The 18314-nt window shown below is 42.3% G+C and overlaps 3 protein-coding genes and 2 non-coding genes across 6 annotated transcripts; 2 read left to right on the top strand and 3 right to left on the bottom strand.

Annotated features, from left to right (window-relative positions):
- Nucleotides 1–46: 46 nt before the first annotated feature.
- Nucleotides 47–8322, bottom strand: lpcat3 (lysophosphatidylcholine acyltransferase 3). 2 transcript variants are annotated; one of them, XR_015066919.1, is made up of 14 exons: nt 7994–8322; nt 6613–6720; nt 5360–5466; nt 4921–5014; nt 4697–4734; nt 4031–4209; nt 3846–3954; nt 3675–3761; nt 2930–3093; nt 2664–2811; nt 2258–2413; nt 1429–1559; nt 1047–1277; nt 47–878 (listed from the first exon to the last, which is right to left on the bottom strand). XR_015066919.1 is itself a non-coding variant. In XM_085918437.1 (13 exons), exons 1-12 carry the CDS (start codon nt 8076–8078, stop codon nt 1440–1442), a joined length of 1395 nt encoding a protein of 464 aa, XP_085774563.1. In that variant the 5' UTR covers nt 8079–8322; the 3' UTR covers nt 47–1277; nt 1429–1439. The 2 variants fall into 2 exon arrangements, 1 of the variants encoding a protein (XP_085774563.1); XM_085918437.1 differs by having other exon boundaries at nt 47–1277.
- Nucleotides 8323–8690: 368 nt separating this feature from the next.
- On the bottom strand, nt 8691–8746 carry LOC147052461 (U7 small nuclear RNA). The gene has a single exon (XR_015067131.1). It is a non-coding gene; the product is annotated as a U7 small nuclear RNA (small nuclear RNA).
- A 1249-nt stretch (nt 8747–9995) lies between these two features.
- LOC147052460 (U7 small nuclear RNA) lies at nt 9996–10051 on the bottom strand. The gene has a single exon (XR_015067130.1). It is a non-coding gene; the product is annotated as a U7 small nuclear RNA (small nuclear RNA).
- Nucleotides 10052–10614: 563 nt separating this feature from the next.
- On the top strand, nt 10615–13818 carry tpi1b (triosephosphate isomerase 1b). Its single transcript, XM_085919169.1, has 7 exons — nt 10615–10825; nt 12056–12179; nt 12262–12346; nt 12430–12562; nt 12936–13021; nt 13179–13266; nt 13345–13818. The coding sequence occupies exons 1-7, from the start codon at nt 10717–10719 to the stop codon at nt 13461–13463; spliced, it is 744 nt and encodes a 247-aa protein (XP_085775295.1). The 5' UTR covers nt 10615–10716; the 3' UTR covers nt 13464–13818.
- Nucleotides 13819–14308: 490 nt separating this feature from the next.
- Nucleotides 14309–15925, top strand: LOC147052458 (uncharacterized). The gene is made up of 2 exons (XM_085918807.1): nt 14309–14560; nt 14642–15925. Exons 1-2 carry the CDS (start codon nt 14395–14397, stop codon nt 15301–15303), a joined length of 828 nt encoding a protein of 275 aa, XP_085774933.1. The 5' UTR covers nt 14309–14394; the 3' UTR covers nt 15304–15925.
- The last annotated feature ends 2389 nt before the right edge of the window (nt 15926–18314 follow it).

Genomic DNA, 18314 nt, shown 5'->3' with positions numbered 1-18314 from the left:
GATTTGTTTTGTTTTTTAAAAATAATCACGTCATGATGTGTTGACGTAAAAAAAAAATGTACATTTAATCTCATCAATACATTTCCATGACATACGATTCTAAACAATGACGTCATACTTACTAGAATAAAGCAACAGGACCATTTCAGTTTTGAAATGCAGCACTTTTTTTTTTAATTCAGTATTAGAAAATTGTTTTAAAAAAATCACGTTCCCCATGAGTCCCTTCCTAATTTTTTAAAGGTTTTTGTACATTTGGTAGGAATAAGGCATAAAATAAAACGAAAACCCTTGAAAATAGCCATTATTCATGGTCACGGGGTTGTGTAAAATTTGACAGGCAGTTGCTACAGGCAGTCCCTGCAGGTTGAGATGATGATGATGATGGTGAGATGCATCACCAGCTGAGGCAGCACAGGTGAAGCACACAATGTTCCTCAGCAGCTGCTTCACGATGGGACAAATGTTCCATAGAGTGGAGGAGACTTCAACTCATAACATGACTGCACCTTTTCATTTACTGTACAAAACAACACAACTGAAGGGAGTGGCAACAATAAACATCCGGGTGGGAGCAGGTGGGAAGAGTCATTTCCTTATTACAAACTACAAAACATTTCCATTATAAAATTAAGTCTCTTTTTTTTTTTTTTTCAAGCAAATGGAACAGTAGAAACATTCATGAAGACAAGGCCATGTTGAGTTGGTTGTGTTTGTACAGCGGCTCATAAAAGTGAGTGCACCCCCTCGAATCAAATCAGCCGTCGTCGTCTCAACTGTTAGTTTCTGCAAGCGTGCGGCAAGAGTGTTTTATCGTTACATTCCAAAAAGTGCATTGACACCTCGCTTCCACCTCATGTGAAGCTTTGCCGCTGCTTCTGTTGTTTGGAGAGAGAGAGAAAATCTAAGAAACAAGACAAATAATTAAATAATAATAATAATAATAGTAGGGGCCAAGTTCAGGCTCCAAACCCGTGACTGCAGAGTGCAAATTATGTATCTCAAGAGGATTTATACAAAACACAAAAACAAAACAAAAATCGTACCGGAAGCGGCCGACTGACAGGCTCCCCAGTTCGCCCGTGTGGCACAATGGTCGGTAAACATTTCTCCAAAAATGTTTATAAAAGCTTCCTTACTTTTTACACAAAAATATATAGAGATTTATTTTCACATGAACATTTGTATATATTAGATATATATACTTAAAGGCCTTAAAATATTTTCTTTCCCGCTCCTTTTGAAAGTCACAGTTCCCTTCCGTGGATATTTTTGACCTGCAAAAGAAGCAGAGACACCCTTGAACATTATTATTTTTTTTCATTTCAAGTAAAATTCTCAGACAGGTTTGCATACTTTACGCAACAACGGCTATTATTTGAAATTTCAAAAACACAGTAGACATCGAGTTGTGCGGCGTCTACGTACCGTGCAGATGTTTAGTCCTGCTTTAGCGGACTGCGTTCTTTCTTGGGCACCAGCGCCTTCCGCAGGTATGGCACGATTAGAAAGGCGCCCAGGTAGAAAACGTGACCGCAAAAGTACACAGAGAAGTACACCTGGAACACAGAAGCAAAGACAGCCGTCGGCAGGGTGGAAAAATTGGGACATTTATATGCAGCAGAACTGTTTTTTAAATCACCTTCTTTCACCTAAGTCAAGTGTCATCTTCATCACCTGCCTACGATCCCCATGGCAACCGCTCAATTTCATCTGCTAATACTCAAAACGCGGTTTGAAAGAGTCTCATCAAGCTATTTTCGTCCTACATTTTCACAAAGAAGTCCCAGAAGGACCCATACAAATTCACCATCTCCATCTCGAGTTCGCTGCTCAACCGCCCTGTCTAATTTTATAATGAAGGCACTATGACAGGCGGACAACGTGGACCTTTGAAAGCAGGAGCACCTTTTTTTTTCTTATTAGCGACTGTAACGCCAGAATAAATTTCTGGAAAAATATGACTCTACTGTTGAACAAACCTTAATTCTTATATTATGTATTATGTAGGTCGGATGTATTTTTAATAGCCGCTCCTCGGAAGCTGCTGGAAGCTGAACAGCTTTGATCTTGAAAACATGCATCTTTATTCGTTTAACAGTCCGGTTTTAGTCCCGTAGTGCGTTATTTCTTTCTTTCTGTGTGGCCTAAATACTCAAACAAACAAACAAACAAACAAACAAACAAACAAACACACAAACGAGACTACACTTTTGGCGGCAACCGAAAGTCAACTTCCTGCATGTTTGCAACGCACCTTGAGCCATTTATCGTAGGTGAAGATGCAGAAGGGCACCAGCGCGTAGCCCATGAAGAGCCAATGGACAAATTGCTGGATGACGTAGATGAGGGGCAAAAGTGGCCCGTTGGCCAAATTTGTCAGCAGGGGACTGTCCCTCACCATCGCCTGGTACTGTCACACACACACAAGGACACACAATTGCACACGTCACACAACCCAGCGATGACTTTGTCTCCTCTTAAAGTGGGGCCGCTGCCAAATTAAGACCAGAGTCAATATTTAATAATTGCCGTGTTTAACATTGGATCAATATGCTTTAGTCGCTTAAGAACCAGAAGTCTCTTCATTAAAAGGTTGTGCGGGTTGAAATGAGGCAAACGCGAATGATGATGACTTGAAAAGTCCGGAAAATATTTTCTACCCGTCGCTCGACGGTGATGATGATGAACTCCAAGGAGAAGCACATCAGGTATCCCGAGTGGAGACCGTGCCATATGGTCAGGAAGAGCAGAGTGGACACATGAGAGAGGGTCTTGTTGCCCAAAAACTTCAGCCGCTTAAATACATGCCTGGAAGAGATACGGGAAAAAAAAAAGTGTTCAATTTTTTTATATATATATATATATATTTTTTAATCTATCGACACTGTTACATAATTGACTTTTCTGTACTGGGCGCCGCGCTGACCTGGCGGCCCAGGCGTTCGTGTTGATGTTGAAAGAGGCAATGGTCCCCCCGAAGAGAGGCGTGGTCTCAAAGAGCCACACCTTCATGTTGGCGCAAGCGTCCCACTGGGGCTCGCCATCCCTCACGCCGTTATAGCCCAGCCCGGTCAGGATGCACACACCCTCCTGTCAACGTGTCATCATCATCATCATCATCATTAGCGCAAATCAAATCACAGCACAAAGCCTTCTCTCAAATCAAGATGAAACTGGTTTGATTAGACCCAAATCATAATCTATCTAATAATCATGTTCAACTTTTGTAGATAGTGGAAAGGGAGTATTGATTTGACTATTATATTATATATTAGTTCGTATATCATATAACTACGTATGTTTGGCATGCACAAACTTGGCTAATAAAGCTGATTCTGATATCATAAAGAGCAGCAAGTGAGTTCCTGTTGGATTCAAAACGTCTGCTGCGAACTGGGCTAAAGTTTTGTTATCTGCCACAAGGATTTATTATTTACAGGGGGGCAATAACCAACCTGGATTCTACCTTTGGCCACAATGTGAAGAAAGATTCTTTTTAAGGTAAGCCATTAATAAAAAATCATTAAAAAATTTAAAGTTCGCATGTTAAATATGCCTGACTTGACTTTGCAATGGCAAGTTTTTGATTCAACTCCCCTAATAGATTTATAATAAAACAAACAACAACAAAAAGCATCATTATCATCGTGTAGATAGTAGTTGATACTTACGGCTATGAGCCAGCAGGAGACATATTTATACAACATGATTTTAGCCCACATCAAAAGGAATATGCAGCGAAACCAGAATGGACGAGCCTGCGGAGACAACACAAAAGTGACACAAGACTCAAGGCAAAACCAAATCAAAGCTTGTCCAGGAATTTAAATGCTCAAACTCACATCATACTCATCTGTTAGGAAGTAGCTCTCTTGCAAATGCGGACTAAAAATTGCAAATATGACCAGAAAAAGGAAGCCCAGAGAGAATCTCTTCACAGCTGGTAGCACGCTAGAAGAGGGATGAAACATGAGGCGCTGCGGCGAACGCAAAAATCTCAAGAGAGCCTTCGGGACAACTGCTCCACCTGTTTGGAGGTTTTCCCGGGCAGTCGCTGAGCTCCCCCGCCACCAGCTTCTGGTAACTGCGCAGCGTGAACTGCGGCCCCACTAGGAAGCCGCCGTAGAAGTAAGAGAAGCCGAGAACCTCCAGCAGCGAGGGCACGCTTGGCAGGGCGGCGCTCTTTTGCTGCGTGCTCAGCTCCGCCTGGATGTTAGAGAAACATTTTGATGGCAATGATGGTGGGAGGGGGGGTTGCGCGATCGCAACGTGGCTGCATGAAAGCCGCATTCAGAGTCAAAATTGCATAAAACTAAGACAGCAAGTCATCCAGAGCAATGTCATTGCTATCAAATTTCAGCCAGTCAATGACACTTGCTGGTCACCACAAGAGTACAATCCAAAATGAGCCACAATAAGAGCGTTAGACGAAAAAAAAAATGGGAGGGTGTGCACACTTATGCAAACACATTATTAATGAGATTTTTGAATGTTCAATTAAGTTGTGTAACATCAGCAGTGGACAAAGTTTCAAAATTCGATCATGGTCTTATTTATCCATATCGCCAAAACCTGGCATTTGTTAACCTCAACGAATGACTCGTGCAGGTGTAGCAAGTGCAGGGGCCAGCGAGTGCACGTGGATAAGACAAACAAAATTCAGAAGGAAAAGCAACGACGTCAACTGACTCACTGGTTCTTTCCCGCCATCATAGTAATCAAAAGCCAAACCTGAAATCAGAAAAGCGTGAAAAGGGGCGTTAAGGATCCGTGTTAGGGTGACTAATGAATGAAATTGTGACCTTTAGCGAGGCCTCACGGCGTGCGCAAGCGGTTAATGGCCGTGATAAAGCGCTGATAGACGGTGGTCATAAAACAGAAAAGCGCAGCGGCGGCGCTATGGCCTGAGGTGGTTACCGATGAGTTTGAGCGCGAGGACACAGTGAGGCATGGTCCACTTGATGTCGTACTCCTCCGTGGCCGTGAAGTAATAGCCCGACAGCAGGTACAACTGCAGGCAAATAGATTCAAAACAAAAAGGAGTTACGAAAGCATGGTCTGTTCGGAAAACAAAACGGCGCGAGCAAATCAGAGGAAAAAAAAAAAATTTGAGCACGTATTCAAAACTCTGGATTTTGCGAATATGTAAATTCACAATGACTCGATTAAAATGTCGACACGGAAAGCGAGTAAAACTGGTTATTCATTAACAGCCGATAGCGATGCTAATGGTGGAAAGACAGAAGTGGAGAAACAATGAGGAACAAAATTAGGACTTTCACTCAAAATCAACTCTTGTGACACCTCTTAATTGTTTCATCACGTCGAAAGCCCAGGTCACATGAGGACGGCTCACCATTTGAAAGCTGAAGCTGCTCAAGATGGCCGTCACCGTCCTTCCCATCAGCCGCAGCATTAGGAACTGCACCAGGACGCATACCGCCGAGTGATAGATCTGGGGACCTGTCGGAGCAAAAAGATTGGACCTGCTCGATTGGGTGCCTTTTGCTGACTTCTACAAGATGAGGAGCTTCTCGGTGGACACACATGATTGAGCTTTCAGGTCTTACACAAGGAGAGATTAAGAAACAGACCTGCTGTGAGATCCAAAGTGCAGCCGCCAAAAAAAATCAAAAGGAGAAGAAAGAGAAAGCGGGTCAATGTAATGTTAACGCTAGTGAATCAGTCAATGTTGGTTTTTTTCCCCCCCCATTTCTTTTTTGCTGTAATGACGTCACAGAAAGGCATCGTGGTTAGCAAAGAGGAAATGTCTGGCCGTTAGATTGAAACGGGAAAGTATTGTCACAACGCAGTGGTAACAAAGTAGAAGTTTGGAAGGTTCGACTGACTTTTCTCTGAGCTAATTAAAAAAAAAAGAAAAAGAAATATCAACAGTAGCAAATGGATCAGAATGATTCATTGTATCACACCGAGTTGCACGGAGACATTTCTATTTTGCTTTTGTCTGATTCCCCTCTCTCACGTGTTTATCCACAAATGGCAGCCTGAGGTATTTTTCTCTATAAATAACTGAATTTGTTGGAAAACCTTTCAAGTGGCACTCAGGCGAGGATGCTTTGCATGCAAATAAGACAAATGCACACGGCTTGGCCTTGGGTGGTGAGGAGAACCGGCAAGATCGGCCGGCGGAAATGTTAATCCCAAATCTCACATGCAAAGAAAAAAAAAGAAAAAAAAAGGGGGGGGGGGGTAAATAGATGCTTTCATGAGCCCGGTGTGGAATGAGGAACGAATTGCAAAATCTACTGAAGAAGTAGATCCAACCTCTGGGCTCTTCCTCTCAACCTCCAGGAACATAACGCTTTAAAGACTGGTTGACATTAGAGTATCACCTGACCACATCCAGCTTCTGAGGCCACAAGCTTGACCTCAGCTTTGTGTGCTGTGTTCGTGTAGTATGTAAACAGTGTCTGACCTTCAGGTTAAAAAAGAAAAACGGCATGCTTGTCATAAGAAGAAAGAAATGCTAATGGTGAGTCTCCTTTCACTTGTACACTACTTTTCTGTTTTCAAGGCAGTCAAAACATTAGAGGCGATTTGTTCTATTTAAAAAAATAAACGTCACCCTGCGCCCACTTTTCATCTCACCAAAGTTAAACGTGGCAAGGGCCAGTCCAGAGAACGTGTGGAACAGGTGGATAATGGTGGCGGGCTGGTGGAACAAGAGACGCCGGTAGATCAGTGCAAAAGGATATCCTGCGGGACACAATCAGTGGAGCAAATTAAATGACAGTTTCATCAGGTCCAATACAAGTTGAGTTCATTTTCTTTTTAAACTGAACGATCTTCAAACGTAAAGGTCAGGCAGAAAAGAAGAGATCCAGTATGTAAATGAGCACAAAGGTGAGCTAAATATAGATTCACGTCTCTTAAAACTCGGCCAATATTTTCTCTCACTTACTAGATAAGACCCTGATGACACTTTTGTATCAATTATGTATCAGAACATAAAAATATAAGGAAGCTGGAAGCTTTTAAAACTAGACAAAACACTTTAACACAAAACAACATGTACAAGGGAAGCTCTTCATATGTAGAGTTTTGCACGGGTGGGGCAAGGTAACAGTGAAATTTTTGCAATTCGGAAGCACATAATTATAATATATTCAATTAAATGTTTCCCACGTGTGTGACTTCAGTTTTCTAAACTCGCTCCTCACTGTTCATAGCCATGAGGTTAGTGTGCGTGGTGTATGTCAGCAGTGACCTGCTTTGAACTACAGAAGGCACAAAACAAACTTGAATCATAACCGATAAAATTGACATTTTCCTATGGTGGCCTGGAAAAGGGAACGCTGTAGGGTGTTTTCCTTCGGACCACTAGATTATGCAAGGACCATTAAGCAACACACAAGGACAGAGAACATGCAGACTATCAGATTTAGAGCACATGTAAATTGCCTCGACGTGTGTCAGGACAAAGTTCAGAGGAAAACACAGAACATTTACACATTTATTGCCATGCTTGCACACTGTTTTATGTCAGCTGGACGTTAATGCTGAAATTAGAATTGTGAATAGATATATTTATATATCGTATAGTATAGAGTATAACCTTATAAAGTGGTTAATTGGCGTCTTACACACGACGAGACTATTGTTTCGTCTACTTCGTTTGAAAGTTAACGTTGGCTCTAAAGTGACGACGAGATGATACATGAATTGCTGCTCAAAAGTTGTTTGACCGTTAGCATCGTTGTCTTAATATTGCGAGCAAAATAAATGGATAAGTCTTTCACATGTTTTTACAGGTTTAATATTTGAAAAGCGTATTTGTAGGCAAGCACAATATTTGACATAACAGGCCAGTTTCTACAGGTAAACTCAGTTTAAATCTGTCACAACAATCCGTGGAAGATGGTATGACATCAATTCGACGTAACAACACGCTCGTTGGAAATAAGCAAAACTAATATACAGTTTCAACCAGGGTTGGTGATGACCCGAATTTGTAAAATGAAAAACTTACCGATTAAAATTGATAATATTAAGCGAACCGCAGGCTCAGAAGAACCCAAAGACTCCGATAGATTCTCCAGCCAGGGAGCCGCCATCTTTACTGTGGGCGGAAACGTCCCTTCCCTTCTCCGCGACGGGTCACTGAACTCTACTGATTCGTAGCGCTCATGACGTGCACAAAGTAAACGACGTTGTGTGGGAACCCGTTGTGGTTCGGCCCCCTCCGAACTCTCAAAAATGGACCATTCTGCCCTCCTTCGACGGCGTCGAGTTGGCGAACCAGTTGGGGCAACGTTGGACCACGTAATTTTTAATATGCATCAGGACAGCAAGATCTGATTGGATGAAGAAAAAGAGTCCATCGCTCCCAGCCAATAGTACAGCGCATCTACGAATATTAACGAGCAGTCCCTTAAATTGATGATTTTTCACGGTAGCGTATTCAAATATAATGCTTTGTCATTGTGATTGGTTGTTTGGAGTTTTGGGGGGGATTACCATGATGGGGTTTATTTTATTTTTTTTCTAAAGAACGAAATACTCCAAAACGTAAAAACGTTAAACGGAGCAAGTGTGCCTCTCTGTGGTTGGAAACGAGAACTACATTGGGTACATTATACGTCAACAATCTGATTTCATCAACTCAATGATGACTTTTATCATTAACGATCGGTCTGACGACGTGTAATTGATTTCACTAAATAAGGGGGGGCTTCTCTTTAAAAGAAACCTGCTAGAGAAATTTCTAAAGAGTCTAACAATCCATATTGTACCTTCCCACCGGCGTTGCATTTATATCGATTGCTCTATTAGTTTTGGTCAGGGTGTCGTATAGCGTTCTTTTTTTTCCTGTTCCCTAAAAAATGAAATATTCAATACACAATAGTGTTGGCTCGTGAGTGAACGAGTCGTTCAAAAGAACGAATCTTTTCAGTGAACGATTCGCTTGAACCAATCTTTTGAGAGAACTGATTCTAAATATTCTGTTCACTTAAGAACTGGAATGCACATCACTACGTTTCCTCTCCACTAATCACAGACGTTGGAGAAAAATTAGAATTTCCAAAATGTTTGTTCGCTTCATTTTCCTTCACCTGTGTCATTTCTCTCCCGGCCTTCAGTTGGTTGCCAAAATACTTTGGACACTTTCTGTAGAGATGATCAGTTTCTCCACAGAGATTGCACTTTCTGGTACACTCTTCAAAAGTGTGACCAATTCTTCTACATTTCCGGCATATTATTTGCTCACACGCTTCTGCAAGGAGCCCATGCTATCCACATTTGCAGCACTGATAATACATGTAGCTTTGGTTTTCTCCCAAAACTATCATTGATGGGAGATGTTTCAGGCCCTGGAACCACTGAGGGTCCTCCCATTATTGAATGGGGACCTACCAGGAACAATTCCAGATGCCATCTTCATCTCTCACCTTCATAGTGTACGGACAAGGTGGGAGAATGTCACATGACCATTTGGTATCTGTGATTGTGGGGGGCGTCCCCCCCCCCCCCCCCCTGTGTGTGCGTGTTCTGATTGAGCAGTTATGTTTATATAAACTAATGAAAAGAATTGCTCACATATGAACATTAAAACGTATATGAGATTATCTAACCTAACAGAATATGTACACATTGCTGTTCATCTCTTCATCGTGTAGCTAATGTTACTGATTCACGACATAAATTGCGTGTTTATCTGATGCAGCCGAATGGAAGGCGATACGCTTCTGTTTTAGTGTTAGCTCGTGAGTGAACAATACGTTCAAAAGAACGAATCTTTTCAGTGAACAAATCACTTCCTAAGGTGATTCGTTCTTTTTCTGGTTCGTATTCGTTTGGACGAATCTTTTGAGTGAACTGATTCTAAAGATTCAGTTCACGTATAAGAACTAGAATGTACATCGCTACTACACAAAGCCGTCAGTAATTAGCATTTAGTCTATTACAGGAACAGTGCTTTATTAATCTTACGAGAGAAGTTTGACGATTTATGATTAATTTCACAGATTTAGGGGGGCTTCTCTTTAAGAGAAACCTGCTAGACAAATATCTAAAGAGTTTTACATTCCGAAGAGCCCTGAAGCGCCGGTGTTGTTTTTCTATCCGTTGATCTATCAGTTATAGTCACGGTGTCGTATAGCGTTCTTTTTTTTTTTTTTTTTTTTTTATCTTTAAAATATCAAATAATCACTGCATAAAGCTATCAGCAATAACTACAATATAAATAAAAAACGTGGTCGTTTGAAATAATGAACACGGTCTGCTGAGCAATCATGCGTCAACTCTGAATCGACCAATCGGTGGTGGAGGCAACTACAAGAGAGCCAATAAAATGGTCGTCACACAGGCCTTTCGAATCCAACTTTTGGCATTAATTTAATAAAAACAAGATGGACTCAAACTATGACTTTTATTTTTAGGTAGAGATACAACGTTCAGAATACTACAGTTGCATGCTTTGCAGTTATTACGGTCCTTGAGGGTATAAAAGTCTGTCTTCCACACAGTCCATAAACGCCTCATGACATTATGCTCTTTCCCTTCCTCAAACATGGAGGTGCGTTTACGGGCGTTCCGAAACAAGCCAATCAAACCGGGCCAGAGGTGGAGTTAACTCATCCGTTGTTTATAAATACGCCGAACGGTCCTCTGACGGACGCGCTTCTCCCTTCCCAAGTCTAGCCAGCCCTTGTTCGGTTTCATTCGACAGCTAACACACCACCAAACGCCAAAATGAGCAGAAAATTCTTCGTCGGTGGAAACTGGAAGATGAACGGTGACAAGAAGAGCCTGGGCGAGCTCATTCAGACAATGAACTCCGCCAAGGTGGATCCCAATGTCGGTAAGAAAAGCGCCATTGTGGCGTTCGAAAATCACTTAGCTGCAGCAAGTATCAAACTGCTTGATTATAAACCATTTGCGAGATGGGTCGTGCATATTAATAGAGATTTACAATCGATTTTGTGTCACATATTCAATCAATGGAGGGCGTACATTCGCGACGGCACGTAGTCCAGTTTTGCGGCGGCTGCCCGCGTTGCGTTCGCGTGCACTCGGGCCAGTAAATATCTTAAACTGGCATTGATTTAAATCTACTCTTATACTACAATATGCGCTGCTTTTAGTATTAAATTAGTCGAACCGGATCTATCCCAGACGCAAACGTAATAAATTGTTAGTCAATGAACAAAACGATAATGCAAGGTGCTCTCGTGTCCCATTTGATCAGTTGTCGCATGAAGGCAACAGTTGGCAGTCACCTCCTTTTCCCCAATGTTCTTTCTCTCAGGCTTAGTAAAACTCACCACAATAGATTTGATGCTTCTCCTTTCACGGTGTTTTAATCACTGCCATTAACACAATGGAGATGCTGAGTGTGTTGAAGCCAGTTTCCGCTGTTTGGTCTACTTTTGTGTTATGCAATTGTTGAATGAGTGTGTTGCAGGCCTCATCTGCTCTCCAACACACACATTCACATATGCAATCCTTGAACTTTGCCCCATTCGAGTGTCAGTTGAAGCACGCTCTTTACCATCAGCCAGACGTGACCTCTGCAGAATTCGGCCCTGACCTTTAGCAGCGCTGAACTCTATGCTGAAGGGTCTGCAGAGAATTGACCTTTAGCGCAGCATTAATGACACGGGGCTGTGTTTTAATATAGACGACCCGGGGGTACAGTTGCAATTGAAATACCGGTGTATCAACTTCACTGTAGTCTGTGCGACCCGAGAGTGCTATACGTCCTTTTATAAGATTTATGTGTTCGCACTTTAGAAATACTGGCTTCAGATTGTTTTTGTGAACCTCAAATAATGACATTTGTAATAGAACACATCTAATTACATTTTTAATTCATCTTTGATATTGCCATTTGTTTCCTCTACATTTTTTTCAACATGTGGTTTAATAGTTGTCACGAAAAGGTAAATGAACTATGAAACAACACAAAAGTCAGTTTATGTACTTCTATTAGCTGTTAATGATTTTGACTACCAAACAAGTGTGGCGTAAGCATCAATGAGATTACAGCAATAAATGAAATGAGTCTAAAAGGTTCACTTTTTTTCTACAGAGGTGGTGTGTGGTGCTCCAGCCATCTACCTGGACTTTGCCAGGTCCAAACTGGACCCCAAGTTTGGTGTCGCCGCCCAGAACTGCTACAAAGTAGCCAAGGGGGCTTTCACTGGGGAGATCAGGTACATCCTCTGCCCTCACCTGGACTTTTACCACATAAAGTTTGGCCCCTTTTGACCTCCCGTGACTTGTATCTGTCGTCAGCCCGGCGATGATCAAGGACTGCGGCGTCCACTGGGTGATCTTGGGACACTCGGAGAGGCGCCACGTCTTCGGAGAGAGTGACGAGGTGAGCGAGCGCGCGTTGGTCGTGAGGGACGTGAGAAAAGTGCACGACTGGTGATTGAGAGATGGCCGTCCCGTTTTCATCAGCTCATCGGTCAGAAGACGGCCCACGCGTTGGAGAACGGCCTCGGCGTGGTCGCCTGCATCGGCGAGAAACTGGACGAGAGGGAGGGAGGCATTACCGAGAAGGTCGTCTTTGCTCAGACGAAGGTCATCGCAGGTATTTGTTTTTTTCCCCAATATTTTTTGAGTAGTTAATACAAAAAAAAAAAGAAGTTTAAGAGCTCTGAAATAATAGAATATTTTTTTGGTGTGTGTGTGGTTTCACAATATAAGTGCACAGTGCAGATTGCAGAAACGGCTTGCTGCAATATACAAGCACAAATACTATTGTTGGAATTCCAAGGGAGTCTTATCCGACATTTCTAAAAGTCAATCATTAGCATCCACCGCCTCTTTCTTTTCGAGACGACCAATTGCTCCAATGTGGTGCGATAAACAAGCCCAAATGCAGTTTCGGCTCGAACACTTTGGAGAGAATTCTGATTGTTGGAATTCCAAGGCGTCTTATCTCCTGTATGGTTTGGTTCCAGACAACGTCAAGGACTGGAGCAAAGTGGTGCTCGCTTATGAGCCCGTGTGGGCCATCGGCACTGGAAAGACAGCCTCCCCCCAGCAGGTAAAATGTCTCTCTGTGGAAAAAGTACTCAAACTTGTTATTTGAGTTGAGGTACAGTTATTTGTGCAAGTAATCTCCTGTGGTACAGGAATATAGTAATGAAGTATATTTACCATCACTGCACCAAAGCATCTCTTCCCGTGTTGTCCCTTTCCAGGCTCAGGAGGTTCACGAGAAACTGAGGGCATGGCTCAAGGCAAACGTGTCCGAGGCAGTCGCCAACTCCGTGAGGATCATCTACGGAGGTCTGTCATGGAGCCAAACGACAAAAAAACATCTGCAACCGGCTTGCATCGTTCTCATCACGTATGCTCTTCGTGCAGGTTCCGTGACCGGTGGCACCTGCAAGGAACTGGGCTCCCAGAAGGACGTGGACGGTTTCCTGGTCGGCGGCGCTTCCCTCAAGCCCGAATTTGTCGAGATTATCAACGCCAAGATGTAAAAAGTCTGACAAGCCATCACTGCACTTAGTCCTCCCCCCCTTTATTATTTTTTTTTTTAAAATTAAACCTACTTGTGCAATGCTGTCATGCTCTCCCCGTATGTGTTTGGGCACGTCTCATTTTGAGGGACAGGATTGGAGCGGGTTAGCACATGCACCGAAAACTGGTGTGCACTTGCAGTTTCAGTCGTATTTCTTATGAGCGTGTGTCTCCGTCTGTGGCTTTCACCTCCCCGTAGCTGTGCATGAGCCGCGCTCTTGTTAGCATATCCATCACATGTCCGTTCATGTTGTGTCATGATGGTTTTGAGGGTGACGAGGCTGTAAGGAAACTAAATAAAACGATTAGAGACTGCCTTAGTGTCTTTTTTTTTCTTATTGAACGCAATAATATTCAGTGAAAAATAAAGTACTATGAAATGTAACTTGCACAATCTGCATTTTTATCAAAATGCTATGTTTGTTTTTTATATGATTGGAATTATATTATATCGATTTTGTTTTGTATTTGAAATTATTTTAGAGGCCATAATGCTAGACACTTGATGTGGCGCAACCTAAATATTTACCAAAGTTGCTTTCATTTCCTGTGTTTTATAGTTATCTAAAATGATTTGTCAATAATTTTGAAGGTAAACACCAAGGTCCACGATAAAAAAAAATATAAACATTTACCAAAATTAAGAAATAAGTATTATTTTTTTAATTTTATTCCATATTTGTATTTAATATGATAAGTAGACATTCAAATGTTAGCTGTCGTGCAGTTGCACCTCCACAACAGTAGGGGCAACACATGAACGCTTTGGACGTTCCTACCGTCCAAAGCTCATTTCCGTATTTACAAGCGGAGCGTGACGTTCAGGGTCCCGTCAGAAAATACGTCTCGGAGGTCCAAATTGAAGCTTTTTCTTCTCCACTCCAGATAATCATGATGTTGTCCTTGAAAGCTTTTCTCAACGAGCGGCTGGCGGCGGTCGCGGAAGAGATATTTGGTGCCGTCGAGCAGACAATAGACGAATACAAAGAGGAGCTTTGTCGCGTGAAGGACTTGGAGATCGGTCGCCTGAGAATGCAACTGAGGCTTCTCAAGTCAGGTCGGTTCCAATGACATCTAGCAATCAAAAAATGCATTTTTTTATTGAATTGTGTGTTTAAAATGTCGTGTTTCTAACTAGATGCGTGTAACGGAGCCCAGCTGCAGGAGCACACCCATCACCACCTCCCTTCTCCTCCTTCTCCTCCCCCTCCTCCACCTCCCCCTCCTCCACAGAAGCATGAGGAGGCGGCATCAGCAGACATGGAGGCCCCTGAACCCCAGAACATGGAGGATGAAGGCAGTAGCAGTTTGGAGCATCCCAATGACCCCACCCAGGTGAAGAAAGAACCAGAGAGGAACCACAGGGAGTTGTGGCTGGGCCAAGGTTCTGAGCCTCTGGAGGATCTGGCATCAGACATTAAAGATTTCATGTCGTCGGCGTCAGGCATGAGGACCAGCCTACATGAATCCATCTTGCCCTTTCACCTCTATCACGGCATCGGCGGCGGGCTCGGCGAGGAAGGCAAGGAGAAGCCTTATAGCTGCTCGGTTTGCGACAAGCGCTTCAGCAACTGCTCCCACCTGGCGGCTCACGTAAGGACGCACACGGGCGAGAGGCCCTACATGTGTGAGATCTGCAGGAAGAGCTTCATCACCACCAGCGCCCTCAACAGACACCAGACCATACACACCGAAGGCAAACACTACGTATGCATTTACTGCAATAAAGCCTTCAAGTGGATGGAGTCTCTCGCGAGGCACGTGAGAGTTGCTCACAAGAAGCCCGACGCGCCTCAATGACCTCGCATATCGAGGAAAGAATTTTATGGAGTAGTATTATCTTGTAAGTAGAACTATAGAGCCCGTCTGCCTTGAACAGTTCTGAGATTCCGGGTTTGGGTTCTTCAGTATTCGACCCCGTGATTGGGGACTCAGTCATCTCGAAAAGGCTCCAGCTCAATGAGATCAAACGTCTTCGCAAATCGATAGATTCATAATGATTGTTTTTATGAATGAAGCTGAACCAAGAGTGTTTCCTGTCTCAAATTAGCAATTTTTCTCTTTTACTTTGAAATTGAAAATACTTGTGAGGTGATGTCATTACATTTTTTTATGTGTGTCAAGTTGTGAGAAAAAAAAATGATTTCAATTTTATCTGTCTCTTGTCCGGTGTGTTTACAATGCTGAAGCCTTGCATGAGCTGCGTTCTCATTGGCTACTTTGCCGAGAGGGAGTGTGCCCATTATGTGGCGTGTCATTTTGATTTATTTTTTTTTAGGGTGAGGAAGCTATCAGAAAATACAATAAACTCCTTAAAGACTGTCTTGGTGTCTAGTTTAGTTGCATAATCCACTCAACCTTTAGCTTTTAGCCAGCATCCACAGTTAATGCTGTTTCCGTGCAATCCTGTAGAGGGCAGCAGTGGCGTGTCGTCGTTCATGTGTAGTATATAGAAATGAATCAATGTGAGCCACGTTTCCTGGACGCCAAATTTCTTGGAATCGAACATATAAAAATAGAAATGAGGTAAGTTGACCTCATAGTCGATAAGAAAAAAAAACATTTAAACTATTTGTTCGGATAATATTTTAGGCTGTTTTCCTTTGACCATTTTATACTAAAAGTTACATTTCCTGTTAATTGATAGCTACTAATTAGTTTATAAGGTACCCACAAAAACTTTTGGTAGACAAGACACGTAACGTCTTGTTAATTTAAATTTTTATTGTTGTTGTTGTTGTTAAAGTCAGTTATCTAGCCCTCCAAGGTGCAGACACCAATCATAAGAATTAACAAGAGTTGCATGACTGATATTATTTCTGGCTACAATGTGCTTTACATTATTAAAAGTACATTGATAACTCATTGTTTATGTTCGTCTCATGAATGGCATGAATGTCATTAATTTGTGTTATTTTATTTCTTTGCAGTGTCTGCTGTGATGCGGACTCCTAAAGGGTCCCTCCTAAATTTGCTGCCCCCGCGACCCGACCCCGGATAAGCGGACGAAGATGGATGGATGGATTTTATTTTCTTTACAAAGAAGTGTAAAAGTTTTTTTTTTTAAACAGTATTTCCAATCTGCCCCTCTGTACTTGTAAGCGAACAACTCTCTTACTTTCTCCTATTCTGACCTTTCCACACATTATGTCATAAATCTCCTGAAAGAAATAATAAAAGAGCAGCATTGGGGTGTGGGCCAGTGTTTCACATAGTGTGTGCTTGTCCAGTTGGCACATATTTCATCATATTTACCAATCTTTTTCATTCTTCCATCTGGATAAGCGTTTAAGTGTCCTGACTGGCTGTTATTATGAAGTGGGGAGGGAAACACCGCTGTCTGACGACTTGCCAGGCCAGCGATGGTGCAATAGCACCCGGGGAAAAAAAAATAAAGCAAACAGCTAAAAGTACAGACTGTCACGTTGGAAAGGGAAAGTTTTGAAGTCTTGCATACTTGACCATTTTGTTCCTCCGGGGGTGATAGTAAATCTCTCTAGTCTCAAACAAGCTGTCAATGACGACTTTTTTTTTAGTCTTTTTTTACTAGGCCTCAAGTCAGGCAGATTTTGTTTGTCTTCTATCTTATGGCCACTATTTTTCTTTTGCCCTCAGACCTTTTATTATTCTATTATTCTCCTCCTTCCCAACCATCCAATTGCTAATATGATTGCATCATTTTGCAGGTGGGAAAATCTCCTCAGGCTTGAAGAGAGCCCTTCGCGGCTTAAGATGTCCTTCAACTCTTCAAGGTGATCTTGACGGGATTGGAGTGGAATAGCTGAGAGAGACCGACCCACTCAGCTGCTTTTGCGAATTGCCTCCTGAAGATGACCGAGATGTAGCGCAATGCTTACCGAACTGTCTCTCGACGCAACACGTGCAGAAAATGACAGCTGGCCTCAAGTCTCATCTCCAGGTCAGTGGGCCAAACGCGCGCCTGTGGAGAAAAAACACGGGAAAGCGAAGGATGCGTGGTGTGGGTGGCCGTGGGGCGACCTTGATTGCCTCTGACAGCTCCTTAGGGAGGAAAGACATGACTGTGAAAATGTTACGTCAGCTGCGGAATGTGGCCAAGTGTTCTTCATGTCACATTAAAACATGTCAACATAGTCACAACATAACATGTGGATGACTTGCTGCATCCATGCTGCGCAATTATGTAAATGGACCTGCAAGTGTCTATGAGCTTTGGTCATTGTGTGATTTTTTTTTTTTTTGCTGATTATTATTATAATATTATTTATAGTGGAGGATAATCCCTGATGAATTCTCATTTATTTTGTGAACCTTAATATTGTGGGTCATTGTTTGTGTTACCACTATATATATACTATATATTTTTTTCATTTTCATTCAACTGCATATTTGTAAAATATTAAAAATAAATATTTTAGACATTTGAAAATAATCCAATATTTTAAAATACATGAATATCCCGTTGATAATCCCAAATTCTACTAGCGTCGCATTATTATTTTGCAAACAGGATTTTCATCTTAGTGTACCTAATGCAGTGACGCGACAATACAGCATATGAACCTAGATATCAATATTATTAATATTATCAAAATATTTCCTTCAATGCCAAAACATCACCTACTTATGATTTCGTTTAATTGAGTTCAACAGGCTCTCACAGTCTGCTTATCTTCCCAGCTCACCTTTCACAAGGTCCTTAAACCTCCCTCACAAAGCGCTAAGAATATCACCGGCATATGTGACGTCATCACGTGGAGCACAATCAGATTCTTATACATTACATTGACACACTTTATCAAGGTGACTTTTAATGACACGCTAGATGGGAA

Source organism: Syngnathus leptorhynchus, chromosome 8 (assembly GCF_054491065.1).
Source record: "Syngnathus leptorhynchus isolate UIUO chromosome 8, UIUO_Slep, whole genome shotgun sequence".
Lineage (NCBI taxonomy): Eukaryota > Metazoa > Chordata > Actinopteri > Syngnathiformes > Syngnathidae > Syngnathus > Syngnathus leptorhynchus.
Note: the sequence above shows the minus strand (reverse complement) of the source record. Positions and strands in the feature narration are given on the sequence as shown.

Bases quoted from the DNA above. Each gene is read 5' to 3' on its own strand.
- lpcat3 (XM_085918437.1), bottom strand. From the start codon at position 8,078: ATGGCGGCTCCCTGGCTGGAGAATCTATCGGAGTCTTTGGGTTCTTCT. The intron at 5,015-5,359 runs GTGAGCCGTCCT...ATTTGCCTGCAG, and splicing joins GCAGCTTCAGCTTTCAAATG to TTGTACCTGCTGTCGGGCTA. The intron at 3,762-3,845 runs GTGAGTTTGAGC...TTGTCTCCGCAG, and splicing joins TCCTAACAGATGAGTATGAT to GCTCGTCCATTCTGGTTTCG.
- LOC147052458 (XM_085918807.1), top strand. From the start codon at position 14,395: ATGATGTTGTCCTTGAAAGCTTTTCTCAACGAGCGGCTGGCGGCGGTC. The intron at 14,561-14,641 runs GTCGGTTCCAAT...GTTTCTAACTAG, and splicing joins ACTGAGGCTTCTCAAGTCAG to ATGCGTGTAACGGAGCCCAG.
- tpi1b (XM_085919169.1), top strand. From the start codon at position 10,717: ATGAGCAGAAAATTCTTCGTCGGTGGAAACTGGAAGATGAACGGTGAC. The intron at 12,180-12,261 runs GTACATCCTCTG...ATCTGTCGTCAG, and splicing joins GCTTTCACTGGGGAGATCAG to CCCGGCGATGATCAAGGACT. The intron at 12,563-12,935 runs GTATTTGTTTTT...GTTTGGTTCCAG, and splicing joins TCAGACGAAGGTCATCGCAG to ACAACGTCAAGGACTGGAGC.